This window comes from Carcharodon carcharias, chromosome 3, assembly GCF_017639515.1.
Source record: "Carcharodon carcharias isolate sCarCar2 chromosome 3, sCarCar2.pri, whole genome shotgun sequence".
NCBI classification, from domain to species: Eukaryota; Metazoa; Chordata; class Chondrichthyes; order Lamniformes; family Lamnidae; genus Carcharodon; species Carcharodon carcharias.
This window is the reverse complement of record NC_054469.1, coordinates 183,573,578-183,586,883: the sequence shown is the minus strand read 5'-3', so window position 1 is coordinate 183,586,883 and position 13,306 is coordinate 183,573,578. Positions and strand designations below refer to the sequence as shown.

The 13,306-nt window shown below is 38.9% G+C and overlaps 1 protein-coding gene across 3 annotated transcripts in view; it reads right to left on the bottom strand.

The window, feature by feature from the left end:
• The window catches only part of dtnbp1a (dystrobrevin binding protein 1a), a 213,446-nt gene that overhangs the window by 184,427 nt on the left and 15,713 nt on the right, over positions 1–13,306 (bottom strand). For all 3 annotated transcript variants that reach the window (XM_041184287.1, XM_041184290.1, XM_041184289.1), the window contains exon 4: positions 9,844–9,904. In XM_041184287.1, the coding sequence (XP_041040221.1) occupies positions 9,844–9,904 (61 nt within the window). The remainder of the gene's footprint in view (positions 1–9,843; positions 9,905–13,306) is intronic.

Genomic DNA, 13,306 nt, shown 5'->3' with positions numbered 1-13,306 from the left:
AAGACAACTAGAATAAAAATTATAGAGTGCACCAAACTGAAAGTATTTCACTAATGCATGCAATACCACATTAACGTAGCAACTTTATCATGGATGTTTCAAAGAAGTGCAACTGATCAAAACTAGATGCCAAGACAAAGCAGATGATGTTGGGAGAACCGACCAAGAGTTCTGTCAAACGGGAGAGTCGTCTGCATGAGCACGTCTGTCAATGGTTGGAGAAGAGAGGTACATAAGACTAGAAGTCAGATCAGCAGAGGACAAAGCCATTTAACATAAGGATCAGAATTTTAAATTGGACCCAATGTAGTTCAGCAAGGTCAGGAGTGGAAGTTGGTTCGAGATAGGATAAGGGTAGCAGAGTTTTGGATGAGTTGAAGTTAATGAAGTTAATATGTTGGCCAGGAGCATTAGAACAATCCAATAAGGAGGCAACAACAGTACGGGTGAGGGTTTCAGCAACAGATGGATGGAGATAGGATGAGATGTCTTTTTGACAGAGGGAATATGGGGTCAGAAGCGCAACTTGGGGTTGAATACGACACCAAGAGTGCGAACAGTCAGGTTGAACAATAGACAGTGGCCATCAACTTCCACATTCCACAAGTTGGGCGATGTGAAATCAATTTTTAGTTAAAGGATTATTTAACTTTCTATGCATCTACTACAAGTAAACTAACCAAGGCTTAACCATTATTGTACACATTTATAATTTATTTGCTTTTGTATTTTATGCCTGTTTATCAAACCTGAAAAGTTACGGAATTTATTGCTTTACTTACTTGCACTCACTTTATTCGTTTACACAGTAAGTTGAATCTACCCAGTCTCTTACTGTCTACTTTACTGCTTGCCAAACTCCTTATACACACATCTCCAACAAATTTGAATTATGTTCTCTTAGCTCAGGGTTAATATCATTCACAATTTGGTCACTAACCCTAACTCTACTCCATACTCATGTTCAAGCCCAAGTTTACAGGTCATACATATTTCCACCGTCAAGCTTAAGAAAAATTGATTAATTTACGAATGTACACTAATTCTAACTAACCATGTTTTACACATAGACAATAGCTTTTACTTTAGATAACCACTTTGATATTTTTGTTATCATCAGAATTAATTTTGGTACTTAAATGGAACAAAGCACATTTTGCATTTAGGAATAAGATAGCTTGAGAGCTCCTTCCAAATATTCTGTAATTACACACATGCATTGCTCTCTAATTTTTGTATAATCACCTCCACTTTAAATGAACATTGAACTTGGTTCTCAGCTGACTTCAAAAAACAACATTCCATTATGGACTCAAAACATTAGCTCTGTTTCTCTCTCCACAGATGCTGCCAGACCTGCTGAGTTTTTTCAGCATTTTCTGTTTTTATTTCAGATTTCGAGCATCCATAGTATTTTGCTTTTAACATTCCAATAACTTGGCCCTAAATGAACATTTTATATTCCATTCCACTCAACAGTGCTGGAAGCTTCCAAAAGGTGGATTACAATGAACATGACTAGGTCAAATCCTGTGGAATATCACACCTGCCTTTGCCAGGACTTACCCCAAAGCAGCAAGCACCATAAGGCCTCAAATTTTCCGTCTCTAGAACTACTGGGTAACAAAGTAGAGCTAATGAAACTGATTATGCACAAGGAAGTGCTAGGAACCTCCAACTGCCTCTGCTGTATATTATTATAACCAGGGTCGGAGTGGTGAACCGACTCCTCTCTTTGTTCCACTCCTGGGTCGGTTATAACAGAGTTTGAGTTTAAAAAGGAGTGATACTGCCAATTCAATACATATACTCGATTGTGTGTAGCTTGGTGTAAGAAATAAGCCAGCCACGTTCCTCAAGTTAACAAATAAAGAGTTAGTTGCTCTTATAAAATTGCTCTTATTGTTCAATAAAAAAAAGTTTTATTGCTAAAACTCACTCAGGTAAAAGGTGCAGAAATTTTAAAAGGTTCAATATGTACAAAAATGTTTCCAACTACCCACTAATGCAAAAACAACACATACACATGCAGCACCCCCCTACCCCAACCCCACCAAGCATGCAAAAAAGAAATAAGACTCTGCAGAGTATCAGATCTTAAAACTTGGCCAAGTAAAAATTAAAGTCAGAAAAAAATGTTTTTTTTATTCATTCGCAGGACGTGGGCTTCACTGGCTGGGCCAGCATTTATTACCCATCCCTAGTTGCCCTTGAGAAGGCAGTGGTGAGCTGCCTTCTTGAACCGTTGCAGTCCATGTGGTGTAGGTACACCTACAGTGCTGTTAGGAAGGGAGTTCCAGGATTTTGACCCAGCGACAGTGAAGGAACGGCGAGATATTTTCAAGTTAGGATGGTGAGTGACTAGGAGGGGAACTTCCAGGTGGTGGTATTCCCATTTATCTGTTGCCCTTGTCCTTCTAGGTGGGAGTGGTCGTGGGTTTGGAAGGTGCTGTCTAAGGAGCCTTGGTGAATTCCTGCTGTGCATCCTGTGGATGGTACGCACTGCTGCTATTGTGCGTCGGTGGTGGAGGGAGTGAATATTTATGGATGTGGTGCCAATCAAGCGGACTGCTTTGTCCTGGACAGTGTCTAGCTTCATCAGTGTTGTAGGAGCTGCACTCATCCAGGTAAGTGGGGAGTATTCCATCACATTCTTGACTTGTGCCTTGTAGATGGTGCACAGGCTTTGAGGAGTCAGGTGGTGAGTTACTCGTCGCACAATCCCTAGCCTCTGACCTGCTCTTGTAACCACAAGAGCTACATGGCTAGTCCAGTTCAGTTTCTGGTCAATGATAACCCCCAGGATGTTGATAGTGGGGGATTCAGTGATGGCAATGCCATTGAACATCAAGGGGCGATGGTTGGATTTTCTCTTGTTGGAGATGGTCATTGCCGGATACTTGTGTGGCACGTTACTTGCTGCTTATCAGCACGCCCCTTGGTCCAGGTCTTGCAGCATTTGGACATGGACTGCTTCAGTGTCTGAGGAGTTGTAAATGGTGCTGAATATTGTGCAATCATCAGCGAACATCCCCACTTCTGACCTTATGGTGGAAGGAAGGTCATTGTTGAAGCAACTGAAGATGGGGCCTAGGACCCTACCCTGAGGAACTCCTGCAGTGATGTCCTGGAACTGAGATGACTGACCTCCAACGACCACAGCTATCTTCCTTTGTGCTAGGTAGGACTCCAACCAGCGGAGATTGTCCGGATGCTAGTTGAAAACTGAAGGGTCACTTTCTACAGTGGCTGCAGATACTTGGGTTTCTCACCAGAGTAGTTAATCTGCAGTTGTGGCTGGTTGATTCAGTTTTCTCTTAGAGAGTGATATTGATTCAGAATCCTTCTTTAAGGAGTCTTGGTTTGCAGTAATGAGTCTTCTGATGGGTTTTCAAATCACAACAGCTCAGCTTTCATGAGAAAAGTTTCAGAGAAAGAGAGAGGTGGTAAAGATGTTGCCTCTTCCACCCCTGTGGCAATCTATCCAGAATCTTTTTTTTTATACCCAAGAGCTGGATCACGTGACCCCTCTCTGGTTTCAATCAGGACTTATCTGAGCACTGTTCCTGTGAGCTCTGTAAACTCTATGTCCATAAAGCAACTTGTGTCCTTCACAAATGCAACATAATAGTTGCTGCAGGTCAGTGTATTTTGCTTAGCAAAAGTGTTCTTCTCAAAAAGTTCAATATATATATATGTATGCACACACATACATATAATACATACGTATATATATGTATGTTATATATATATATGATAGATATATACACACATACATATATGTCCAACAGATAACATTATAAATTATTTTATAAAACATCTTCATAACCATGTCGATGGTTTTGACTATGGGAGGTGGAAGCTACTTCACTAATATGAACAGACTATCAATTGTTTTTCATGGTGTATCAATGGCCAGTTGTCACATGATCAAAATTCTGATTTTGAAAAGTCTTATTTTGTTTGCAGCAGAACACAGAAGTAAAAGAAACATCACTGCCGAAACCAGGCTATAACATCTAGCCTTTACAGAGACAAAAGGATTAATGTTTAAAGCTTGTTTAAAAGATTCCGAACTCGCCTGGAAAAAGAATTGGTCCTCCAGCTACAAGAATTACCAATGCTGTCTACACTACCTGCTGTGCCTCCCTTATTCCAAGGAAACTCCAAGAAATCCTGCCTTCAGCTATCTTAGCTCATCTGAACTTCAATTCCAGAGTGAAAAAGCTCCCCTCTCACTGGACTTGTTAACCATGTAAACTGTTAAGTATTCTGTTTGGTTTTAATATTCGTAGAAGTGAAACTCCTTTCTTTTATTGTATCATTCTTGTGGTGTACGTGAAGTAGCAATAAACCTTCCCAGGAGGTGAGAGAGAGAATAAATAATGCTTATGGTTTAAAAATCCATGAAAGTCTGCAGCTAATGACTTCGTAATAAAACTGACCACACACAAACAAGGGTTTGGGAACACAGAATCACAGAATTGTTACAATGCAGGAGAAGGCCATTCAGCCCATCATGTCTGCACCGGCTGAGCATTTTAACTTAGTGGCAATCTCCTGCCTTTTCCCTGTAACCCTGCACACTGTTTCTGTTTAAAAAATCATCCAATGCCCTCTTGAATGCCTCAGTCGAACCTGCCACCACCATACTTCCAGGCAATGTATTCCAAACCCTTACTACTCGCTGTGTGAAAAGGTTTTTTCTCACCTCGCATTTGCTTCTTTTGCAAAACACTTAAACTGTGCCCTCTGTTGCTTGATCTGTTTACAAGCGAGAACAGTTTCTCCCCATCTACTCCGACCAGATTCCTGATGATTTTGAAAACCACTATCAAGTCTCCTCTCCAAGGAAAACAGCCTCAACTTCTCCAATCTTTTGTCATAACTGAAGTGTCTCATCCTTGGAACCATTCTCTCCAATGCGTTCACATCCTTCCTATAGTGTGGTGCCCAGAACTGTATACAGTACTCCAGCTGAGGTCTAACTAGTGTCTTATATAAGTTCATCAAAACCTCCCTATTAATGAAGCCTAAAATGCTGTATGCTTTAGAAACAGCTCTCTCTACCTGTCCTGCCACCTTTAATGACTTATGTATATATACACCCAGATCTTTCCGCTCCTGCACACTCTTTAGAATAGTATCCTTTGTTATGCTGTCTCTCCATGTTCTTTGTACCAAAGTGTATCACCTCACACTTTGCCACATTGAACTTCATCTGCCACCTGTTTGCCTACTCCACCAAATGTGTCATATGTCAATGTCTTTTTGAAATTCTACACTGGCCTCCTCACAGTTTACAATTCTCCCAAGTTTTTTGTCATCCACAAACTTTGAAATTGTCCCCTGCACACCATTATCTAGGTCATTGATACATAACAGGAAAAGTAAGGGTTCCAATACTGATGCATGGCACTCCACTACAAGCCTTCATCTAGCCTGAAAAATACCCATTATTCTGTTTCCTATTCTTCAGCCAATTTTGTATCCATGTTGCTACTGTGCTTTTTATTCCATGATCTATAACTTTCCTCAAGTCTGTTGCGTGGCACTGTATTGAACGCCTTTTGGAAGTCCGTATAAACCACATCGACAGCCTTTCCCTCATCAACCATCTCTGTTAATTCTTCAAAAAACTCCAGCAAGTTAGTTAGATACTATTTTCCTTTAACAAATCCATGCTGACTCTTCCGAATCAATCCACATTTTTCCATGTGACTATTAATTCAATCCCGAATAACTGTTTCTGGAAGTTTCCCCACCACCGAAGTTAAACTGACTGGTCTGTAATTGCAAGGCAGATCTTTTTCAAACAAGGGCATAATGTTTGCAATTCTCCAGTCCTCCAGCACCACCCCCAAATCCAGGGAAGATTGATAAGATTATTGCCAGTGCCTCTGCAATATCCACTCTCAATTCCTTCAATATGCTTGGATGCATCTCATCTGGTCCCGGTACCATATCAACTTTTAAGTACTGACAGCTTATCCAATACCTTTTTCCTTATCAATTTTAAACCCTTCTAGTGACTGAGTTTCCTCCTCTGTCACCATGGCCTGGGCAGCATCTACTGCACAGGTGAAGACAGATGCAAAATATTAATTTAACATCTCAGCCATGTCTCTTGCACCTCTATGTGTAAATCCCCTCTTTGGTCCCTAATTGGCCCTACTTCTCCTTTTACCACCCTTTCACTATTGATGTGCTTATAGAATACTTTGGGATTTCCTTTTATGTTAGCTGCCAGTCTTTTTTCATAATCCCTCTTTGCTTTTCATATTTGCTTTTCCACATCCCTTCTGAACCTTCCATATTCAACTTGGTTCTCAATTGTATTTGCTACCTGACACCTGTGATAAGCACGCTTTTTCTTCTTTAACTTAATTTCTATCTTCGTTGTCATCTAGGGAGCTCTGGATTTGCTTGCCCTACACCTCAGCCTAATCTAAAGTAAACCACGCTGATTACAGACAAAAGGTCGGAGGATTAGGGGATTTCTGTCTCTCTCCCCTGTCCATAGCACTATACAAAATGGCCTGGATTTTATGACCGACAGCGAAGAAAGGACACTCAAGGTAACTATCCACAAAAATGTAGCGATGTCTTGGCATGCTACTCAGTGATGTCAGCAAGCAGGTAGGCAACCAATCAAATTGAAATATTCACACACAGCAAACCATGAAGTTAGAAGCATTTAATATCCATCACTTTTAATTTTCAGATAGCAAAATAACTATGACTGTATTAAGGTAAAAGTTAAAATAAAGATCGAGACTTAAAAGTCTGGATCTTTATTTTAACTTTTATCTTAATGCAGTCATATTTATTTTGCTATCTAAAAACATATTGAATTTTAAATCTTTAGAGAGATATTTGACATTCAACAATCATAAAATTTGTTTTTTAGGGCACTAAGTGCGTTTAGCAGTAATTATGAAATTAGGATGCCACTAAAAACCTAGTTACATCTCCTTCAACAAGGTATGACTTTTTCCAGGGTTTTAAAGCTAGACAGCAATGGAAGTTCTTGTCAACTCATGATTGCAAGGGAGATTGCAATCACGGAACCTTTACAGTGTAGAAGGAAGCCGTTCGGCCCATTGAGTCTGCATTGGCTTGCTGAAAGAGCGTTCTATCTAATCCCACTCCCCTGCCTTATCCCCATAACTTTGCACATTCTCTCTTTTCAGAAAGCAATCCAATTCCTTTCTGAATACCTCGATCGAACCTTCCTCCACCACTCTTTCAGGAAATTTGTCCCAGACTCCAACCACCCTCTGGGTGAGAAAAATTTTCCTCATCACTTCTACTCCTTTTGTCCATTATTTTGAATCTGTCCCCTCTAGTTCTTGATGTACTTGAGTGGGAACAGTTTCTCACTATTTATCCAGTTCATACCCCTCAGGATCTTGAATACCTCTATCAAGTCTCCTCTCAGCCTTCTTTTCTCCAAGGAAAACGGACTCAGCCTCTCCAATCTATCCTCATAGCTACAGTTCTAATATGACACAGCCAATGGTAAAGGCTGAGTTGCTCAAATCCCGGGAAGAGGGAAACTTGAAACAACCTATTTTTGCAATTTGTATGGTTTGAGATGTAGACTTTGAATTCAGCAGCAATTAGACCACCGAGTCTCAGGAAGTTTTTTTTAATAAAACTAAATTAAACATGTATTAATAGAAGAAAAATTGTAAGCACATACATATATCTACAAAATTACTACTATAATAACTACAAAAATCCCCTAACTAATCTGACTTTCAATTACACCCCTGTTAAGGCAACAGTAAAACTTAGATTTAATGAGACACCTGGCAGAGTACACCCTGAATAGTCACATTCAAAATGAGTTTCTCTTAGCCCTGGATTCTTGCAGACAGGCTTGAGGTTTACAGACTGGAGGCTTCTCACACTCGATGGATCTTAAAATGCCTCACACACAATCTCCTTTCTCTTTTATACATATCTTTCTCTTTTGAGTGCAAATTTTCCATTGTATTACTAGGTTTTTAAATTTACCTCTTCTAACAATAACATCCTTTGATTCCATAAATTTTATTAGTAAGCTGAAAAAAATAAACGCATTGCTTGGCATCTTCTAGCTAGGTGCAGGATTTCACCTGTTCTTCTGAATGCATTATTTAAAATGCAAACTGCCCCTTGACACCTATGTTTCTAAACTTCCCCATGTTTATCTAATTACCATTTCAAGCCTACTTCTTTCTATACATCAAAGCCTCTAGACCAGCTGGCTTTAATCCAATTAAAACACGCACACATACATACATACACATAGAAACAGACATCACTAAACTCTATTTTAATTAAACAACTTCCATTAACATTATAGACATTAATCTCTTCATGACAGTTCTTTATCCTTAGAATCATTTTTATGAATCTCCTCTGCACTCTCTCCAATGCCTTCACATCCTACCTCAAGTATGGCACCCAGAACTGGATACATTACTCCAAATGAGGCCTAACTAACGCCTTGTACAAGTTTAACATGACCTCCTTACTCATGTACTCAATGCCCCTATTAATAAAACCTAGGATAGCACATGCTTTATTAACTACTCTCTCAACATGCCCTGCCACCTTCAATGACTTATGTACATACACTGAAGTCCTTTTGTTCCTGCACCTCCTTTAGTGTTTCGCCCTTTATGTTATACTGTCTCTCCACATTCTTCCTACATTGAACTTCATCTGCCAAATGTCTGCCCAATCCAATAACATGTCTATGCTTTTTTGAAGTTCAAGACTATCCTCATTGCAGTTGACAATGCTTCCAATCTTTGCATCATCTGCTAATTTTGAAATCATGCCCTGCACTCCACAGTCTAGGTCATTAATATATATCAAGAGCAGCAAGGGTCCCAGCACTGACCCCCTGGGGAACTCCACTACAGGCCTTCCTCCATTCTGAATTTATTGCTACTTTGTTTCCTGTTACTCAGCCAATTTCTTATCGAAGTGTCTACTTTGCCTTTAATTTCATGAACTGGAATTTAGCTTGCAAATCTATTGTCTGGCACTGTATCAAATGTCTTTTCAAAATCTGTGGGAAATTCTAGTGCAAACTGCATAGGAGCGTCAGCTTATTGACAGGAACTTCTGGATTTCCAAATTGTCCTGCCCATGTTCAAACTCCCAAAGTTGTCATCAGTTTCAGTGGAGAAATGACAACAAACGCTCACTGTTTTGCTGTCATTCTACAGCAAAATCTAGGCCAATGATTGTAAATGCATACATTAAATTTGACCATGAAATAAAAAGCATCTATAATGTTATGATTTCAATAGACATCTATTCCCAGAATTTCAATGAATCTGGATTTTTTCTGTGGTGGTTTTTGTGGACTTGAAGTACATTTATGACATTTACTGAGGTCCTCCTGCAGCCTCAATGCAACAAATGTTCAATCATTGTGTAATACGGTAAATTGACTGTCCACGTGGTTTTAAAATGAGCCCAAGAAGAATACTCCTGCTCCTCCCAGCACCACATTCAGGGAAGTGTATCTTAAAATCTTACCTTTTAGTGATGACTTGCAACAGTCCCTTTACTAGACTGGGATGAGGCACTGGGTAAATTGGGACTCTACTCTATAGAGTTTAGAAGATTGATAGGTGATCCCATTGAAACATAAAAGATTCTGAAGGGACTTAATGTGTATTACAGTTTCTAACTGAGAATAGCTCCTGTTGTTGAATCAATACAAAGATTAGACACCAAAATTATAAGATATTCAACAAAGGTGGGGAATTTTATTTGAGCATTAATTGTGGAAGGATGCACTAAAATGAGCATTTCTAATTTACTTTGATATCATACCTCTCCAACTTTAGCAGAGTCCTCGGCTTGTTTGTGCAGGGTTGCCCAAGTGTTCTCATACCTTTAAAAAAGATACAAAACAATGAGATTCCCCTGTTTTTGCTCTAAATTGATCAAGTAATCATCTAGAGATAAAAGAACAGTATCTGCTCTTTCAAACCTGATATGCCGAGGCATTCACGTTCAGTCAAAGGACATTTATTATTAAGCCATTGCTGTCACTTTTAAAACGGGTAATGATGCAGGAAAGCAAAGAAAAAAAGGTTTTAAAGTTAGATTTGAACGATAAATGTTTATTTAAAAAAAAATAAAATCAAGTCCAGATAAATAGGACACAGCAATAAAAATAAGACAAAAGAGGCCAGGGAAAAACGGAAAACAAGATCAGTAAAGATAAGAGGGTTTAGAATTTTGAGGTAAATTTTTTGGTGTTTTTTTTTTTTTTTACAACAATGAAGCTGCTCCTGGCATTTGTATTACTTCATTCCGATAATTGACATTTCTTTCAGCACATGCTGCATGAACAGGACAGGATGCAAACAAGGTACTGTCTCCCTGAACCTAGCAGCTATAAGGCGATTTTATCTTGCAATTTGTTAGAACCTAGTTTGACCATGGCAAGTTTTCACTAACTGTGCCTTTTTTGTGCCTTCAGGAGGCTTTTAAAATTAAGCTTTTCTTTTTAGCTGCAACATTAATAGGTAACTTATTATTTTTTAAAGAAAGAAACTGAGTATACATCAATGTAGCTAGTAAATGATTCTGTGCAGTTCTTTAAAATCATTTTCAGTTATTTAAAATCAGGTTACTCACAGATAGTGAACTAGGCACCAATTAAAATGTTTTTTTTAAATAGACCAATTTTCAGTTGCATTTGTAAAGCTGCACCAAAGTTGCCACTCAAATATATCAAAGAATATTTTTTAATGCAAAACTATGAAAAAAAAACATTCTAAGATGCATCAGATGAAAATTAGATTGAGTGGAAACTTGAAGATAATCACTTCTAAAAACAAGCGCAATGTGGTCTCAGATCACCGATTGCTCCAAAAGCAGAAACTCTCAGCCTACATGCTTAGCAGGCCAGAGTTGCAGTAGGGAATCAGGTAGCAGTTAACAAAACCCAAGTAAAATGAGTCACCAATCCTGCCAGATCAAAAGTTGTGTCATATGTATGGACAATTGAAATAAGTAGTCAAAGAATCATTCATATAGCATCAGCTGTATTTTAATAAAAAAAAGCAAAAGAATGACTACTAAAGCTGCTGAAGATGGTTCCAGGATACTTCTGCTGCAATATGTGATCCTTAATTCACCAAAAATATCAACCTTCAATGCAACTAAATGACTCTTATCCAGTGAAGATCCAAACAGTTCTATGGCTTTGTACAATCACAAACAGAAATAATATTTTACTTAAGTGCAGAATTTGCCTTCTCGAATATTTTATAACATTGCTTGGCAAAATATTTTTGTTTCCATCTCTCTAATTATTTATGAAGTCTTATTGTAACTCAGGAACAATTAGCATCTATTTGCCAACTTCAGAACTAGATCTCAAATTCATCGAAGTATTTGAAATACTTGCTGGCAAATGTATGGCACTGCATCAATTCAACACATTTCAATAAATGTTAACCAAGTCACAATTTTTAAAAAATGACTTGCTGATTGCTGGATGTGCTATTAAACACATTCAAAAGCAGTTTCTCATTCCATTTGTAATAGTAAAAGCCTATATAAACTTGGCATATAGCACAGAAGCCCAAAAAAATGAATTGGCCTGGCTTTAAGACTGAAAAAACAGCACACAGATGGGACAACCTGAGTGCTAGAGCAGGTTAGAGACAGAAAAACATACCCTTGGATCTTCCAATACCAACAGCGGTGATTGTTGGACCTTTCAGAAGTCCTGACCCGTGCACCAGCAGGGTAATTGCCAGGAAGTTTAAAAATCCAGATTTGTGCTGTCTGGGCCCCACCAAAGATGTTTCAGCACTGACCAGTATTGGAGACTTGGGCCTGTTGCATAATACTAACCTGGTTACTTACATGAGTATTGCCCAGCTGTTAATTTCTGGAGTAGGTCAGTTATTAACAGCAGAGCCCAACCCACTTGCCCCCATTCTCCAACTACCCACCCACCATCCCCACCAACATCCACAAGGCTGGTGTTGCAGAAAGGGGCCGTGGCCTCTACACCGCTTCTCTGTGCCATTGCTCTCTGGATGGTTGTGACGAGGAATCGCTGCAGCAGCTGGGACAGTGAGATCTGTAATTATCTTCGCAGTCAGCATTGCCGCTGGCCAGAAGATCTGGACCATAGAGTTCTCCTGTCCTGGCCAACATTCTTATCACAAAATTGTTGTGTACAAAATGTCCACAGAGGTTTCCTAAATAACAATAATGATTGCACTTCAAAGGATAATCCACTGATTATAAAGAACTTTGGGATGTCTAAGGACACGAGGCACAATCAAGTAAAAATCCTTTCTTTTGAGTTCCCACTTTTCAAAACATTCAGACTTGTTCTAAACTGAAATATGGAAACAAGTCTCAAGTTATGGTAAAATATTCTGTATCATAATTTCTGTAGAGTTTAAAGTGTATTCTACCTAAATGGTGTCAGCTGTTTTTAATATACATCCCTCCAGACAGTGACAATTCTATTGTCTACATCTACTCAAATGGTACAAAATCCAATTTTCAGCCCACTGAGAATGAACCAGAGTTTGTGGGGGATGGGGGAGTAGGGTGACGTGCTGGTAGCAGTCTTTCGTCAAAGAAGCTGTCCTTCAACAGAAGTGAAAATATAAAGGACACCAACAACTCTTAGTTCACTCAAATTTAACCACAAGTAACAACTGCAAGACAGCATTCCATGAATGCAGAGGGGTTCACTTTATAAAGATTGCAGGATTCTGTATTTTAGTTTCAATTCCAGGAAAAAATTGTTTGCAATTCTAACATTACTCTGTTACATCTGTTTTGCTTGTGTGAATTTTGTTCTCGTTGTTAAATAAATTGGTATATTAATCAGAGTTCCAAGGTCTGTTGCGGTACTTATTCTGAATAAAAGATAGTAGCGAAATATGAAATAATAATGGTTAATCCCACAGCATGTTTACCCCCTATTCATTCCACATAAAGTTAAAAAGGCATGAGGCTGGCTACGGGAGCTGTTTTCTGGCATGAGGGCGAATGAAAAGTTTTGGCAGATAACCTGAAATCCTAACAGTTCCACTACTCCATTACCAATGCAAAAACATTGGATCAAGTTTACTGAATTTATGTTGTATGACTGAGCATGTCAAGTGTTTTTATGGCCACTATGTCAGCAATATACTATAAATTCAGTTTGAAAAAGGATTATGAAAGGCTTTGACTAGAGATGATACTGGTCCATCATGTAATCAACACTGTGGGTGCGCTTCTGTTTTAAAACAGATTTAATTTCCTCTGA